The 17,106-nt window shown below is 39.4% G+C and overlaps 3 protein-coding genes and 1 pseudogene across 3 annotated transcripts in view; 1 reads left to right on the top strand and 3 right to left on the bottom strand.

Annotated features, from left to right (window-relative positions):
• Positions 1 to 1,597: 1,597 nt before the first annotated feature.
• On the bottom strand, positions 1,598 to 3,178 carry LOC146378001 (trypsin-1-like). The gene is made up of 6 exons (XM_084943574.1): positions 3,100 to 3,178; positions 2,710 to 2,860; positions 2,340 to 2,590; positions 2,096 to 2,232; positions 1,820 to 1,921; positions 1,598 to 1,697 (listed from the first exon to the last, which is right to left on the bottom strand). The coding sequence occupies exons 1-6, from the start codon at positions 3,137 to 3,139 to the stop codon at positions 1,650 to 1,652; spliced, it is 729 nt and encodes a 242-aa protein (XP_084799700.1). The 5' UTR covers positions 3,140 to 3,178; the 3' UTR covers positions 1,598 to 1,649.
• LOC146378000 (trypsin-1-like) lies at positions 3,160 to 7,288 on the bottom strand (annotated as a pseudogene).
• A 31-nt stretch (positions 7,289 to 7,319) lies between these two features.
• On the top strand, positions 7,320 to 10,703 carry mrpl17 (mitochondrial ribosomal protein L17). The gene is made up of 3 exons (XM_084943573.1): positions 7,320 to 7,692; positions 9,962 to 10,030; positions 10,137 to 10,703. The coding sequence occupies exons 1-3, from the start codon at positions 7,519 to 7,521 to the stop codon at positions 10,389 to 10,391; spliced, it is 498 nt and encodes a 165-aa protein (XP_084799699.1). The 5' UTR covers positions 7,320 to 7,518; the 3' UTR covers positions 10,392 to 10,703.
• A 2,792-nt stretch (positions 10,704 to 13,495) lies between these two features.
• tmem145 (transmembrane protein 145) overlaps positions 13,496 to 17,106 on the bottom strand; it is a 41,798-nt gene continuing 38,187 nt past the window's right edge. The window contains exon 15 of the mRNA XM_084943572.1: positions 13,496 to 16,124. Coding sequence (XP_084799698.1) covers positions 15,885 to 16,124 — 240 coding nt within the window. The 3' untranslated portion in view covers positions 13,496 to 15,884. The remainder of the gene's footprint in view (positions 16,125 to 17,106) is intronic.

Raw genomic sequence — 17,106 nt, 5'->3', positions numbered from 1 at the left:
AAAGCACAAGTTAGTCATTTTAACTCCATCAGAGCTGGTAAAACTCCAAAAGCTGGTGACTGTCCTTGAGCCATGCAGCCAAATAAAGCTATTTTTTCCACTTTGTTACTGTTTCTTCAAAAAGCTCTATAGTTGACAGTTAATGTGTAGATGATTAATTACTTTCTTGAACTGTCTACTACAGGTTTGTGACTGAGCTTCTTGGAGGTGAGACATATGTCTTAGGTTTAGTAGTTTTAACTGCTTTCTGCCATCTGCATCACACCATGGAGGCCTCTGATGATGACTCAAACTACTTGGTGAAATTTAAGACTGCCTTCACAAAGGACCTATCCCAAAGTGTAACTACACTCAACCATCAGTGGCTCAAGATAGCTACTGTGCTTGACCCAGGCTTTAAGGATTTATAGTGTCTTGCAAGGGGAGAGCGAGAAGAGGTTTGGACCAGCCTTGAGGTCCTGCTGCAGGAACAGTGTAAAGATGCCAGCACAAAGGAGCCAGCAAAGACAAAGAGCCTCCACCTCTCTTCATTGTCTTCAGACTCTGGGGCAAATTTTCTTGAGCAATTAAATGCGATTCATCGAGAGTAATAAATTAAAAATCTTCTAAGTAATCAGATTAATTTTAACCGAGTCTCAGTTAGCATTGTAAATGAAGTTTATGAATGCACAGCACCATATTTGGAATAAACAAAACACAGCATATGAGCACAAACACCTTATACCACTGTTAGCTGTTGGAGGGATGATGATTTGGGCTTGTTTTGCAGCCACAGGACCGGGGCACCTTGCGGGCAGAAAGACAGACCGCACATGCCCAGTAAGGGTCTTATAGTATGAGAGAGAGTGGAAATTAATACATTTACAACAGTGTTGTAAAAACAGTAAAGTTTAGACTGACATTGTGTAAGAGAGACATACAAATTCCATTAATAAATAATATTTACACTATAAATGTAAGAAAAACAGCTGCATGAAAGTAGAATACAAAATATGTTTGGGATCTTATGCCTGGCAGGTGTGTTCACCTGTCACAGAGTAAAGAGTTGTTATACAGCTTTACAGAGAACGGTAGGAATGATTTCCCAAAGTGTTCTTTATGGCAGTGAGGTTGAATCAGTCTGATGGAGAAGGAGATCTGCCACCTCAGAAGTGTGAAATGGAGTGAGTGGAATGGGTTGTCCATGATGGAGGCCAGTTTGTTCAGTGTCCGCCTGTCCCTCACTGACTCAAAGACCTCCAAATTCTGACCAATGATGCTTCCAGCCTTGCGGATTAGTTTGTTGATCCTGCTGGCATCTCTGGCACTGATTTTTCTTTTTTTTTTGTCAAACAATTTGCAGATAATCAGGTAAAACTAATGAAGGTCAAGGTGTATAACGTTCTGTGTGTGCCTTACATTTATATGAACAATACTGTGAATGACTGTCTGCTACATTTTAAATAGCTGTTGGCTATCATGTCCATGTTAGTTCTTTATTGATCAAATGTATATATTGTAAAACAAATGAAAAAACAGTACTCAGTTTGTGTGATTTTATTGATTTAGTTGAAAACTGACTGCATGTTATTCAGAACTCTACAGAAGAGCAGAGTTAAACTGGTTAAAAAAAAATGCAGCCAAGCAGAGTGGTGATCGAAGGATCAGACTTAATAGCTCGCCATGGTTTGCTGAATCCAGTCGTTGAAGATGCAGACCTGAGAATGGAGACAGATTGAGATTTGTTAATGTAGACAGGATGATGAAGTTTAACTGAAGCCACACAATGTGAATTGAATATGACATAACTGTTTAAATTAAAGAAAGCATATAGTTTTACCTTGGCATAGACACCGGGGTGGTCCCTCTCAGCACATCCGTAGCCCCAGGACACAATACCCTGCAGCTCACCGTTGCACACAACAGGGCCACCAGAGTCACCCTGAAAATAAAAGTAAAGAAAACAAAGATGGATGTCAAGAAATTATTATTTAAATCTAATTAAATATAAATGAAATGTGTTGTTGTCATTGTGGGATACATCCACTCTTGTGACATTTTAAGAAAGGTTTACTATTCGAGAAGGGGACAGTTGCAGGTTTGACTTATTACATACCTGGCAAGAGTCCTTGCCTCCCTCCAGGTATCCAGCGCAGAACATGGAGTCAGTGATCATGCCAGGGTAGGAGTTATTACAGTCACTGTAGGACAGGATGGGGATGTTCAGGCACTGCAGCCTGTCCCGATCAGCAGCTGCAATGTTTGAAACAGAGTATGGATGAAAAAAGATTCGTGCTGATGGAACCAAATGTCATGAAACATTTTTAACTTTAAACTGCTAACGTGCAGAAGTTACTCACTAGAGCTCATGGTGTTGCCCCATCCAGAGACCCTGCACATGGTGCCAGCGGGAGCACAGCTCCTGGGCAGAGCCACAGGCTGCACATAACCGTTGAGGGAGGCAGGCTGGCTCAGCTGGATCAGCATGATGTCATTGTCAATATTCCAGGAATCATACTGTGGATGGGCAATGACACGGGAGGAGTCGATGAACTGCTCAGTTCCCTCATTGACCGAAATGTCGTGCTCTCCCAGACGCACCTGGATACGGCTGAAAACATTTAAAAAAACAGGAAATTAGTATAAAACTCCCAATAAAAATTAATTTTGCACAACTCTGGTCTGAAAATCAGACCTGTAATCTTATAGATCTTATAGACATATACTTACGATTTGTAGCAGTGAGCAGCAGACACAACCCAGTTCTGATTGATCAGGGAGCCACCACAGAAGTGGTAGCCAGAGTTCAGAGACACCTGATGGGGCTCAGAGTGAGGTGTGCACTCAAACCCTCCGACGATCTTGTCGTCATCCAGGGCAACTGAAAACACAAGTGTAAACAAACTGTTTACTCCTACACTTTTACATCAGGAGTGAAACATCTATGCTGTTTGATTTCCAGTCAAATGCATAAATCAAACCTATTTGAGTGCATACAGAAACATAATTAATTTTCCACTTTGAGATAATAAAGCTATGATGATTAAAGGTGCGATCTGGGAAGAAAGCCAACCAACTGTTAGCAGAGAAGAAGCCTTAAAACTTCTCACAAACACTCACAAGCAGCTCCAATGAGCAGAACAAAGACCAGAGACCTCATGATTGCTGAGTGATCCTACAGATGAGAGACCTTCACCTGGAGCTCTGATTTATATACACAGGGAGAGAGCTGGGGAGCTCCTATTGGTCAGTGAGGAACCAATCTCTGTGGATGGTCTTTGAAACTGGCCTCGCTATTTGCATAGGGATGGCTTAATTTTTAGCAAACAAGGAAAATCATAATGCAATGTGTGATGTAGACAGTTTTTGCTTCTCTATTATCTGTACTGACTTATGTTTCATATCTGTAATATATGTATACAAATTGTTAATATAAACAAAACAACTTGTTAGAAACTCTTTCCCTAATGCATCATTAATACAGTCACAGCAAAACAAATCATTTCATTTATGTGTAATGTTCTGACATTAATCCTGTGCAATATTCTATAAAGCAACTCTTAAGACCAAATTAAATTACGCAAATTTTATTTTGGTATAAATTTGATTAATTCACCTGTTAGCTGACGGAAATGGGAGTTTGGTTTGTTTTTCTGGTCACACTCACCTCTCTAGTTACACGTCAGCCTTGTAATCTGGAAACTAAATTCAGATATGAAAGGTTTGCCTCTGCCCCAAGAAAGAAATGATGTGCTTTGTTTTATTCATAAAACATAGGACATGCGTATAAAGTTGTGATAGAGCAAGTGCTGTGATTTTATTTTATTTGAAAAGGGAGAATTATATGTGAGATATAATTGCTGAAAAATATAGGCAGCAGAGCAGGTCACCTACTAACCGGAAGGTTGGGGGTTCAATCCCCACTAAATATCTCTCTGATGCATGCTTGTGTGAATAGGTGAATGAGGCAAGTTGTGCTCAAATAGAGTAGAAAAGTGCTATATAAGAACCAGTCCAATTTATACACAGTTAATGCATGGTCTTTGTGTTGTGCAGCCACTCAATCATAACACAGACATAGAAACTGAACAACATCAGTCAGGATGTTGTAGGATCATTACACTGAACAGAGTCATGTTTGGCACAGGGGATGGGGTGTTTGGAAGCACTAACATGATGCCTTGGTGTAGGATAGCTTTTCTCAGCTTTTCTATATCCCCAATATACATCTTGCAGCACAACTTTGCAGAAATCAGCACCTCCAGAGTCACCTTGAGAGAAAAACTTGGACTTACATGCAGTCAATCTTGATACTTGAACTCTGAACTTTTGCAATGCAATGCTCAGCCCTCAGCACTTTAAAGTAATAAAAAAAAGTGGTTGGTCCAGTTTGAACGTATGTTGTCAGAAAAGTAGAAACATATCTGGCAGGAGCCTGCCTACATCCAGGTATCCTTTACAGAATATGGTGTAGTCAACTACATTGGGGTATGTAATGTGACAGTAATCTTCAGACAGGATGGGAATTTCTGCACACTGCAGCCTGTCAGCAGCTGCAGTAAATACAAAAGAACATTGGGGATAATAGAGACTTTGCAAGTGGTCCCAGAAGAGGCACAGCCAGCGGGCAGAGCCACAGGCTGCACATACTGGTTGACTATGGCAGCTGAGCTTGAGCAGCCTGATGTCATTCACAAGTGCCAAACTGTCACAGAAGGCTTGTTGGATTATATGGAAAACACTAACAAACTCCTCATTACCCTCAGTGGCTCCAGTATGATGATCTCCCATACACAACTCCATGCAAAAGACAGACAAAGAAGCTGATAAAAAGAGATTTTGATTTTCTGTTCATTTTTCCCATCAGTTGCATCAGTTCTCATTGACCAGGGAGCAACCACAGAAGACGCTTGATTGGGGCTGGGAGTAGGGCTCACACTCATACCCATCAACATCATCTGTGGACACAGAAATAATAATTCATTTGTTGCACTATAGAAACATGCACAGTGCACAAGACACCGTCTGCACTTGCAAGCAACTTCAATTAGCAAAATGAAAACCAGAGATTTCATGGCTGACATTGTATCCTTTTACTTCACTTCAGTCTTTATCCTGTGATAGCCAGTCAACTAAAACACACAAATTGATAGTGAGGTGTAAACCAGATGCGGGTGGTCCATTCCAGACTTGTAAGGCTTCTAAATCTAACCCGTATGGCTGCAACATATGGATTGTTCACATAACACCTTTACTCAAGGCCGAGTTCAGAACTCAACCATAAAAGAAATAGCAGCAGTGAGAAATCAAATATAGGACAACATGTAACTATTCTTATAGCAAAAATGATTGCATCATAATGGATGACTCAAATTAATCAGACCCATTCAGAAACTTGCTCTGTAATTTAGATTTGAATAATCAATGTATCAGTAATACAGAGGTTTGCTGCTGATTTCTAACTGCTGTGTGACAATTAACAATCCTGCAGTCGTGCAATTATTGTTAGATTTTAAAGAGTCCTGCATACTAAATGCTAAATGTATGTCTAATCCTCAGACTGTTTATTAGAATTCTTACATTTTTTCTGTGTCAATGTAAAAGCTACTAAAAAAAAGTCATTAATATTTATCATGACTAATTCCAGCTGTAACATTTTTTAAAAGTAGGGATACTTTAATGTATTTTAACCTATACCAAAGTAACTTTGGGAATTCCACATAAAGCAGGATGCAGTTCTTTATTTTCACATCTTATTAATATCTTTTTTCATTTTAATATTTACATTTATGCTGTCAAACAAATAGCTCATTTATAATATTTAATTATAAGCAATAATTTTGATAATCATCTTTAGTCAAGAAGAAAGTTAATTAACTGAATATTACTCTGCCTTGCAATTACATAAAAGAACAAATCCAATGCATATTCTAACAAATGATTGGTCTACTTGGCTGGTGTTATTTGTCTTTTCTCATTTGCTTGAAACAACATTTTTTTGTTGGTATATCCAAAAAAAAAAAAAATACAAATTATGTGGGTTAGGAAACATTCTGCAACTGCTGTTGTGAACATGGCCATCTGGAGTGCAACAGGCTACAGCCAAGTCAAGGTTAGTGATTACAAAGTACATTTTGCTGTGCTTGCATCCTATATAGAAGGTATGGCTGTAAAAGTTTCATACATATAGTTTCATAGCTAAATAGATTTGAAACTCATTCAAATATCGGTTGCTTACCTTGCTCTCAGAGTGTTGTGCCTTTGGGGTTATGGATGTACTGACAAAACAAATCCTGGCATTTATATCAAAGTAATGCACAGAGACCAGGACCATTTCTTTAACATAAACCACTATCACCTATTTAATGTATGCTGCTGGTTATGCATACCAGCAAACTTTGCTCCCCGACCCTTAAAAGGATAAGCAGAAGAGAATGGATGCATGGATTCAATCTGTATTTTTATGATAGAAATTCTCCAAATTCCCATTGGTCCTATTAAATCCACGAGTCATGTTTTGGGAGGTTTATTCATGTCAAAGCTTTCATATTAGCATCTGTTGAAAGCATAGACTGGTCAGTAACTCCTCGTGTCAATCAGTCACATCATTTATTGGTTCTTTGCTCTGCTAAAAGCTGTGTGGAAATAGGAGCCACAAATTTTAATGTGAGTATCTTATGGCTTTCAAACAGGAGAATCTGTGATACAAAAACCTGTACATTTCAAAATAATTCTTCTATACAAAGAACAATATTTGTTCCTCTTTAAAGCAAACTACTATTATTAAGTAGTTGTCATTGTCAAAACCTTCTATTATACATCTATACCACACAACACTCAGATACAGCCCTTTCAGGTGTATCTGTACTCTACTTCTGTCTTGACTCAGTGGTGAATGAGTCTAGTTCAGTCCAGCTAACCCTTTTAAAATCAGCCTGCAAACTCTTGGGTTAATAATGCTCTGATAGCTTATCATTAAAAAAAAAAACTTTTTACCACTGAAACAACCTTTTTGGGGTGGCATCTGAAAAAAGTTCAGCAATTTTGAAACGGGAATAAGTCGAAATTTTGAGACTGGATCATAACCTTTTGAGTCGTGGGAGGCACAACAATGCCTAAAAGTTATCTAGATATGAATAGTTTCGTAACATTCATCAGTTTACACAGTTTACATGCACACACGCAACAACAGTATAACAATACTTTTTAACCAAACAAACAAAAACATATAGAGAAGGTGTTTTTTAAAAAGGACCCCAGTTGTAGCAATAGACCGTGAGGTAGCGGCGGTGTTAAGCGGAACTGTCTTCTCGCAATTTCGCGACCCAGTCGGACGTATTAGCCGACGTACCACCAATGTCAACTCTAGCACATATATCGTTGATATATGTGACCTCCGGGATATTTCTAACATTTAGGTAACCTGCTCTATTTTGTGTATAAACAGTGGTTTAGGTAGATTATATTCTAAACGTTTCTTTGCTTTTTGAGTTTTATTTTGTCTGACGCGGGCTCTCGTAGGCGAAGCTATCCGACAAAATGCGCCTCACGTTGCAAATGTTGATCTCCCACGGCCGGATGGCCCGGAGGATGGGTTTGGGCCCGCGGTCCAGGATCGACATGCTGCGCAACATTTTGACAGGACTGGTCCGACACGAGAGGATAGAAACCACGCTGGCCCGAGCAGATGAAGTCCGCTTCTACGCCGAAAAGGTGACCATGTGAGGAGCCAGTATGCTTAGAAACGGTGAAATCTAACAGTATCTGAGTAGTTCTAACTAGCCAAATTCAATATGAGTAATTATTAATAACATTATTATTTAATCTGCGGGGATGCCTTTCTAATAAGGCCAGTACAGTTATTGAGTAGAAACACGTGGACTCGCATCTTAAGAGGATTGTTACACCCACAGCAGCTCACTAATGTTACTAACATAACAATTAATATAAACAACGTTTTAATCAATCAGTTCATATTGGCCAGTGCAACACTCGGGTCACTCTCCGGTCAGCTGAAACAGGCACGTTCTTCCAACCAATCAATGAAATGAACGCTTGTTGGTTTTCACAGCTCATTGTTTCCACTGCAGATTGTGAAAATACACATTCATTCATTCATTCATAAGCCTGCACCGTCTGACTGAGATCTGAGCCGAGTGAAGTTCTGCTGTAATGTGGAAGTAATGCAAGACAAGCATAAAGCGAAAAAGCAAACTAGTCCAACCCCAACAGTAACATCTCTGCATTTCTGCACAGTGTTGATGTCATGCTAAAAAACGATTGCTCGCGATTGTTTGCATGTGTTTCCTATGCTTCTATTGGTAAATAGGCTGTATATAGACAATATTAAAGGAGTTTTATAAGTAATTTATATATTAAATAAGTGACCTTTTTTGTAAGCAAAAAAGTAATCTCTGTACTATTGTACCCTATCAAAACAGTACTTCTTGGCTACTTAAAATATTTATAATACCACTGCTATGTTATGTTTTGACTGCGATTTCTGCAGCTTTCTTGGCCATTTTGCCAAAACTGATTGTAGCTTTTACCTTTCCACTTCTTTCTGGCTCCAAATGTCTTGATATGATTTGTGAGAATACCCCACCCACCCCCCAGAATAACAAAAAGAGTATAAAAAATACTTCCACAGCAAGAGCAGGTAGCGGATTACTGGTGCTGTGGAATATTGACTAACAGGTGTATCCACTCCCAAAGGGGCACATATTAGTGTTTCTGCACACGCCTGCTCTACAACAGCATGGGATGAGGTGTGCACATGCCTCTCAAAACATCTGTTCCCCACTGTGGTTAGGGTTAGGCTTTCTCATGTCGCACCTTCCACTGGATTAGAGACATGTCTCTAACTGCCTTTTATCTTATAGGGATCCTTTATTTGCATTGAACACGAATAGTGTTTAGTGAGTCCTGGTGTGTAGTTTAAATTGGGTTTAGGTGTGTGTGAAGCACACTGAAGTTTCATCATATTGCGGTAATGGAGAACCCCTGTGTGGGAAATTTGTGCATATAGTATGTCACTGAGCAGTTTGCTGCTTAAAAGTTTTGTGTTAAAAATTGATATACTTGGATTTAACTATTCAGTTTATAGTAACCGGTTATGCATATTAATATGTGTGCATGTCTGCACTGTGTAGACTCCTACTGAGTGTTATTAGAAGGAAGTTGAAATAGTTTTGCTCATCCCTGTTTAGAAGTTGTTTTTCATATAAAAATAACCCTTTATTGCATTAAAATTGTTCTAACTCTAAAACGTTGCCTTATTCAGTATGCAGACATCTGTGAATATGTAAATTGGTCTTCACCACACGTCTTGGCTCCGCACTCACAAAATTGCTCGCTACGTAAAACTGAGTGCTTTAGAGGATCCTGACAAAATATACAGAGCCTGTCCCACACTGAGAATTAGCAAGTTTCAGCTATTAAGTGAATCAAAAAAACATGTTAATACAAATATAACAATTAAATAGATTAACACTTGTAAGAAAGGTTTGTTTTTTCCCCTCTCTCAGGGCAACATCACAAGTTGTCAAGTCAAATTAATCATCACTTCTTTGCTCTCTGTTTTCACGTGGATCAGTGTAAGACACGGATGAGATGACGAAACTCACGCAACTGTAAATGACAGAAAAAGCAGCAGATTCTCACACTTAACTGAAACAAAACGAGGACACACAGATAACATGAGCCCTGCCCTAATATTCGGTATATGTGTGAAATCCTGACTGCCTGAATTTGTGATTTTCATTTTAATTAGCATGCTGCAATAGTAGCTGTTTTTGTTTTGTTTTTTTAAATTTGTTTTATTTGTTCATGACTTGTCTTCTAGCATATTAAAAAAACATGGTACGAACTTCTTAACAAGGTTTCAAAACCTTATATTTTTTGAAAGAGGTCTTTAATTCATTTTCTTTGACATGCGTCTGACTTTCGATGTTTTCTTTTATCTTTTCTTTTTTCCCTCTAGCTGGTAGACTATGCCAAAAAGGGAGACACTGATGACAAGGCGATGAAAATGGCCAGTTTTTGGCTGACGGTATGTGTCTGCAGCTCTTCTTCACATTGTAAAGATAATAACTGTGTAGCTCTGAATATAAAACAGTTGATGTGAAGCTTATTTTAAGTATGCTTCCTCTCCTCAGGAGAAGGATCTGGTCCCAAAGCTCTTCAAGGTCCTGGCTCCACGGTTTGAGAACCACTCAAACAGCTACACACGGCTGGCACGCATCCCCAACAGACAGAACCTGGACAGAGCTAAGATGGCTGTTCTGGAGTACAAAGGCAACCCTTTCCCACCCCTTTATCCTGCAAAAAAGGAAAATGAACTGACTCTTATCAACCAGCTCCTCAAAGGCTACAGAGAGGACAGGGCACAACAGTTAGACACAAAGCCGTAGTTGCCACCATGGAGATGGATCAAAGATTGCTGAAGGGTGATTGTGGGGTACTAAGGGTGATTGTGGGGTACTGAAATGCTCCTGAAGAGCCACTTGCATATTCTGCAGACTGTGGCTTAAAGACACTGATGCAGTTCTTTACCAAAAGAAGCCGCAGCTCTGTAAAGTATTTCTGATTGTGTATTAATAAATATTATTTCTTAAGATAAGCAAGAAATGTTTGGTTTTCCTTTGATTGTTAATGAATCCAGATTCATGCTGTTGAGCATTCATAAATAGGTTCACAAATAAACTGCTTTTCTTGTGTGGTGATTGTGGTTATATTTTTAAAAGAGTCAAAGTAATGATCAAAATTGTGCTACTCTATAACTGCATATTCCATGTCTCCTGTTTATAACAGAGTATGACTCTTATAAATTTGTTGTTTTCAAGCACAAGCAATGTTACTATTATTTTTGGACATGTCATCAATTTTCTGAAGGCGTTACAGGATGCATAGCGCTCCTTGTGACATATACACCAATCAACCACAACATTAAAACCTCCTGAATTACATTACACAGCTCTCCTCAAGCTGGCAAAATAGCTCTGACCTGCTGGGGCATGGGACCTCTGGGAGAGTTCTGTGGTGAATGGCAGTAGATGATTGTGAGTCCTGTGGGTTGCACAGTGGAGCCTCCGTGGAATGGGATTTGTAATGGCGCATTCCACGGATGTTCGATTGGACTGGGATCTAGGGAGTTTGGAGGCTGGGTCAACCCCTTGAACTCTTTGTCAAGTCCCCTGAGCTGTTGCACTTTTTGCGGTGTGCCAGAGCTCATTGTCCTGCTTGGTATGGGCACTGCAGCGTTAGGGTATGCTTGTCCTGCAGCACTGTTTAGGTGTGCGATGCATGTTAAAGTAACCCCATGAACAGCAGCAATCAGTTTACCAGTAGTACAGTGCACTGTAACCAGGCGAGTAATGTCATTTACATATGACTGGTTTTAACCCTGTAAAGCCTGAACAATGAGTGTTGACTGATCCTTCTAACAAAAAACTGAAATTAAAACTAGCAATTTACATATATGAGTTTTAAGATATATACTTTTTGCTACATTTGTCATTTTTGCGCAGTTTATGTTTTTCAGGATAAGGATCGAAGTGATGATGTAAAAGTCTCAAAACTTCAAATATAATACACGTGGCAGGGTTATACAGGGTTGCCTTCATGTGCAAATTGGTGTAATTCCAGTTTAAAGGAGGATTTCTGGACAGTACGGTGTCTCTAAGTTCTCTTCACTAATCGTTTTCCAGTCTTGTAGTTAATGTCAGTATAGACAAGGTTGAAGTAGTGATTCAGCCACCTGAGTCACGTCTATTGACACGCAACAGCACAGGCAATGGTAGACACGCCATATATAAAATTAGTCGACAGCAGAACTAACACAAGGAATTATGGACATGTTCAAATTTCATTTATATAAAGCACAACTGTACAATCACTACCCATCTTGTTAGGTACACCTGTTCAGCGACTCACTGTTGCAAATATCTAATCAGATAATGTGTGGCAGAAGCTCAGTTCATTCATGGCAGATGGGCTGGTCTGAGTATTTCAGAAACTGCTGATCTACTCTGATTTTCCTGGACCACCATGATCAGAACAACTCTGAATGCACAACATGTTGAACCTTGAAGCAGATGGACTATAGCAGCAGAAGTTCACACCAGGTGCACTGCTGTCAGAAACAGGAAGCCAAGGCTACAATTCCCACAGACTCACTAAAACTAAGTAACAAAAGATTTCCTGGTCTTGATTTCTGTTGCAACATTTTGATGGGAAGGTCAGAATTTGGCACAAACAGTGTAATTTACATGTCACAACCTGAGTATTGTTGCTCACCCTTTATGAGCACGATGTACCCGTCTGCTGGTGGATGCTTCCAGCAGGATAGCATCACAGTGCAGTTCCTCAAACTGGTTTCTTGAAAATAGAAATTAGTTCACTGCACTCAAATTGCCTGAACAGTCACCAGACCTCAATCCAACAGAGCATCTTTGGGTTCTTCAGGAACTCTGTGATATTATGTCAATAAGGACCAAATCTCTCAGGATGGTGTCAAGCACCTTGTTGGATCCATGTCACAATAAATTAATGGAGTTCTGAAGACAAAACAGGGTCCAAAATGATAACTAGTAAAATGTACCTAATAAAGTGGCAGCCAGTCTCACATCTAAGACCTAAATTTACAAAATAATGGCCTACATCTTCCCTCCACCATCCTGATATTAGTGACTTTGCATATACACTACTTCATACTGACAAATCCCTAATACAATGTGTCACATGTCACCAGTGAAAATTACACTTTTTCTGGGAACAATAACAGCAGTGATTCATGTGCTCAAATTGTCAGTTTATTGCTTACTAGACTATAAAAGTGCACCTTTTGGTATACAGTGTTTATCATTTAGGGAGCAGTGAATGACTCAGTGTGGAAGCACATGTGTAACTAATAACATTAACCATGGCTCCAGCAATAGCTGTGTATTTTTAAACTAAAGAAAAAAAATTCATCCATCCTCTTATCCAATTCAGGATCACAGCTGGGCTGGACAGGCTGCCAGTCTATTGCAGAGCTAACACAAAGAGACAGCTAACCACTCATTCACCGGTTACTCTAACATGCAAACAGAAAAAAGGCCCCAGCCTGGCTTTAAACCAGGCACCTTCTTGCTGGGAAGCAACATTGCTATCTATCACACTGCTCATTACCAAGCATTATATTTGAATTTTTTCTCTGAAGACTGTTACATTAGTCATATTGAAAGCTTGTGTCTCTACCTGAAACTCAAACACTGGCATTTTGTTGTGGCTCTGTACTTCAGGGGTCACCAAACAGGATATTGGCAGTGACTGTGAAACAATTAGGCTAGCCTACATCAGATTGTGAGCAGGCTGGATTCTGTCCCTGTGGTGTTTTACTTTAATGGACTTGTAATGAGAACAGATTCTAAATTTGATTTACAGGTATTAGATTTACTCCTTTGGACACGTGCCCTTGTCCTAACTGGATCGTAACACAGGAGCCATATAACACAAAGCCAGGCAAAGCCTCTAATAAAACCAAAGTTTTTTTTATTATTTTGGCAAAAAGTGTATATGTACAGCTTATTTAGAATTATTATTTGACACCATTAAAATTCATTTGACGGTGCTTTAGTGATGTGCTCTTAACCAGATCACTCTGAGTAGCCTAAAAGCTGTGCTGTTTTCTGTCATGCATACACAATCTCTTTTCTTTGCGCTCTGTCCCCAGTTCTTTGTGTCATTTCTGTAATTAAAAGTCATTATAAACAAGGTTGAAGCAGGGATACACAATTCAGTAGGTATATCGAGTCACCCAGTTTCTTATCAGTCAAGTCATGGCAACCATAACAATGGTCAACAGCTGACGAAATGGCAGACATGCCAAATACAAATCAGAAACATAATCAGAAATAACAGCTAATACTCCAATTCAAGTATCATTCAGCTGCACAGACTAAGTTACACCTCTGATTACATTACAAGGTACACACCACAGTCCTAACGTTGCCTAAACTCCATTACAGAAAGATTGCCAGTGACACATCTGTGGATAATTAGCAGAGCCACAGATTTTATAAGCCAGAAATGAATGAAAGGTCGAGATTAAAAAAACACTGAATTTGTCAAGTGTACTCAGTCCCAATGACACCCTTACATAATTCTTACCAGCATGTGAGACTCAGTGTTGCGTTACACTGACTAAGCATGAAACGTTAACTTCAAACGTTTGGACAGTTGATGGCGTTTTTGGACTGTATTTACAGGTGTATGCATCTGGAATAGTACTCGATGTTGTAGGAATACAGGTTTCAAAGCAGTCTTATAAGGTGACATCATCACGAATAAACAGACTAAGACCAGGAACATTAAAGTGCTCCATGCAGGACAGACGAAATGTACACGGTATCTGTTTCACAGTTCATCTACAAGGTATTTTTTGTTGTTTTTTCTTGTTATAGCTCAATATTAGGGGATACAAAACTAGTAATATTTGTTCGGCTTCTCACACTGGGTAACTTATTCAGGCGCAAGAACCCGACAAATATAATATTCGTGTTTCAGGATTGAGACAGAGGTGAGAATGAAGTTACTTGTATTCTATAAAAAAAGGCAGCCTCCAGCTTTTAAGTCATGGATGTGTCAGATGTAAGCAAGCCAAAGAGAGGCAAAAAGAAAAATTGACAAAAGGTATACTAGAGTAATTCCAGTAACTTGAAAATCACCCCTGTCCTTGTGCTGTATTGCATCAGTACATTCACCAACGTCTACATACACAGAAATGACTTTTTTTTTTTTTTTTTTTTTTAAAACAGGCATATTCTGTACTCTAGTGAAAATTCAACCAAAGAAAAAAAACAAAAAACAATATAACGTTTGTTTTATATTGTGTCTCAAACAGCGCAAGACGCTTTTGACTGGAGTAACAACAGAGTTTATCCAGTCGAAATATACTGAAGCTTATTGTATGCATTTACAAAATGAAAGAGTTCAATACACACAATATGCAAATATTGTGTGGTCATGTTGAGTACATATAATCAGTGTTTTTAAGACAGGAAATACAATACAAACATGCGTGTTTTTACAAGCACTGTACCTAGGAGTGCCCACAGTAAACGTGACATTTACAGTTACACATCAGCATATCAATCCAGTATAGCCAGCTGCAATGGAGGCATATAAGAATATAAATAAACCGAACAGATTTCGTATAGAGTAAATGTATCTATGCTTTATCAAACAGTGTCAAAAATAAAAAAAAATCTTTTTTTAGATTAACCCAGAACATGTAATGGCATGATGTTTCTCTATGGTCACAGCACCAACTACAATTTAATGATGTGGAAAAAACAAAAATAAATCTTTCCTTCTTTAAAAAAAAAAAAAAAAAACTATGTAGATTGGTAGCACTCACCGGGTTTAGCTATTTACAAACTCTTTCAGGCACACCATCAATGCCTCATGAATTTTTGAATGAAAACTATTTCAAGAATTTTGTTCATTTCCGCTTTGTGCACAGCTATCATTTTTTGCTCTGGCTACATCCACTTTGTCATCTTTCTCCCTGTGTGCCTTTTACTGGTCAACATCAAATATTTATTGCTTCTTTATTCTTTAACAAGCTCTGCACTTGTGCCTCAGCCATTTCCCCTCACTCCTCCATTCTGATCATTTCCATTCAAAGGTGAAAAGCGACCGTTTAGGGATTCACTTTTCTGATGATCTCTTCTTCGTCCTTCCAAACATTTTCATTTCTTTTTTTTCGGCTGACCTTTTCTGTCATAAGTGTAATACTTTGAATTCCACTATATTTCTTAAGTTATTGTCACTATTTCTATTTTTATTGTCATTCTGTCCTTGCTTTCATGCTCCCCCCCGCCCTACTGCCCAACTTCCTCTGTCCTGCCTTTCTCTCCATCTCATGCCTTTGTTCCAAATCCTGCTCCTCCTCCACTCTGCATGGTGAAATACTCTGTAAAGGACGGAAGCCGGGGTGGGAGTGGGGGTGATCGTGTGGCCGGGCGCGGGGGTATTGGAGGCGGAGGTGAGGGCAATATCGACGTTAAGTCAGCAGCAGTGGTGATGATCTTCTGTTCGCTATTTCTCTGCACATCTGGCCCTTTACGGGCCACTGTCTCCTCCACCGTCTTTACCGGTTCCTGGAAAAAAGAAGAAGAGAGTTTCACATTTGTCATGGTCTGATCCTCTACATAGGCTGTCTTGGCCATAAATTAGGACTTTGCAGACACCAATCAGTAAACCAACTATGGCAGCAAATGCCCAAGATACTTTGAGGGAAATTAAACATATACAGGTTTACCTGACTGGAACAGTGGCCTTTAATGACTACCAATAACAGAATGATAACACCAGAAGACACAGAAATAGTGCACTGAGGGTCTTTAGTCTGACCTAGTATTTCTTCTTGAAGAGAAAGAACACCAGTGGAAAACAAAAAGGTATAAAATGTGTTTTGGAAAGAGTGTGTAACACCTTGTGCTCTCTGAATATCTACCAGGTCTCTAGGCCTCTGATGGAAGTGTAATTGTTCACAGTAACTACAGCTATTGGGCTCTGGCTCACAGGCCAGTGCAGCCCACGGTGATGAATGCCCCAGATCTACCCAACCATCTTCCTGCTTAGTGGGCCTGACAGGTGCCTGAGGGGGCAGAATACCTCCTCAGTTACTCCAGAAAGCATGAATCCTAATAGAGGTGTCTGTAGTACACAGGTATGGAGATAAAACTGGAAAGCACAGGAGAATTAGTGGTCCAGTGGATGAAATGCAAGTGGGACCACACTCAAAATGTGTCTTGACTACAATGCCAGATTATCTAGTTGGTTTAGATTGCTGGTGCTGAAGGAAAGAAAAGTCTTCATGCTCTAATTGAAGCTGAAACTTTCAGATACCATCCATCACAAGAAACCAGTGAAGAGCTTGGGAAGAGTCGCTTACAACAGCCTGAGTGACACGGCATCCATCAAATATCAACCAAAGACTGGAAACTTGGCTGGTTTCCACTAACAAATCAGGCCTGCCAGAGAAGTCCAAGGTGTGGATATACCAACCTAGAGTTTGTTCATGGCACTCATCTATCAGGTCTCAATTTTCACAGTCAAGGGCTTCAAGAGGAGAAATTA

Source organism: Perissodus microlepis, chromosome 11 (assembly GCF_051167445.1).
Source record: "Perissodus microlepis isolate ML-2025 ecotype Zambia chromosome 11, ASM5116744v1, whole genome shotgun sequence".
NCBI lineage: Eukaryota > Metazoa > Chordata > Actinopteri > Cichliformes > Cichlidae > Perissodus > Perissodus microlepis.
The sequence above is the reverse complement of the archived record's forward strand: the minus strand, read 5'-3'. Positions and strand labels throughout refer to the sequence as shown.

Bases quoted from the DNA above. Each gene is read 5' to 3' on its own strand.
- LOC146378001 (XM_084943574.1), bottom strand. From the start codon at position 3,139: ATGAGGTCTCTGGTCTTTGTTCTGCTCATTGGAGCTGCTT. The intron at 2,233-2,339 runs GTGAGTAACTTC...CAAACATTGCAG, and splicing joins GGGCAACACCATGAGCTCTA to CTGCTGATCGGGACAGGCTG. The intron at 1,698-1,819 runs GTAAAACTATAT...CTCCATTCTCAG, and splicing joins ACCCCGGTGTCTATGCCAAG to GTCTGCATCTTCAACGACTG.
- mrpl17 (XM_084943573.1), top strand. From the start codon at position 7,519: ATGCGCCTCACGTTGCAAATGTTGATCTCCCACGGCCGGATGGCCCGG. The intron at 7,693-9,961 runs GTGACCATGTGA...TTTTCCCTCTAG, and splicing joins TCCGCTTCTACGCCGAAAAG to CTGGTAGACTATGCCAAAAA. The intron at 10,031-10,136 runs GTATGTGTCTGC...TCCTCTCCTCAG, and splicing joins TGGCCAGTTTTTGGCTGACG to GAGAAGGATCTGGTCCCAAA.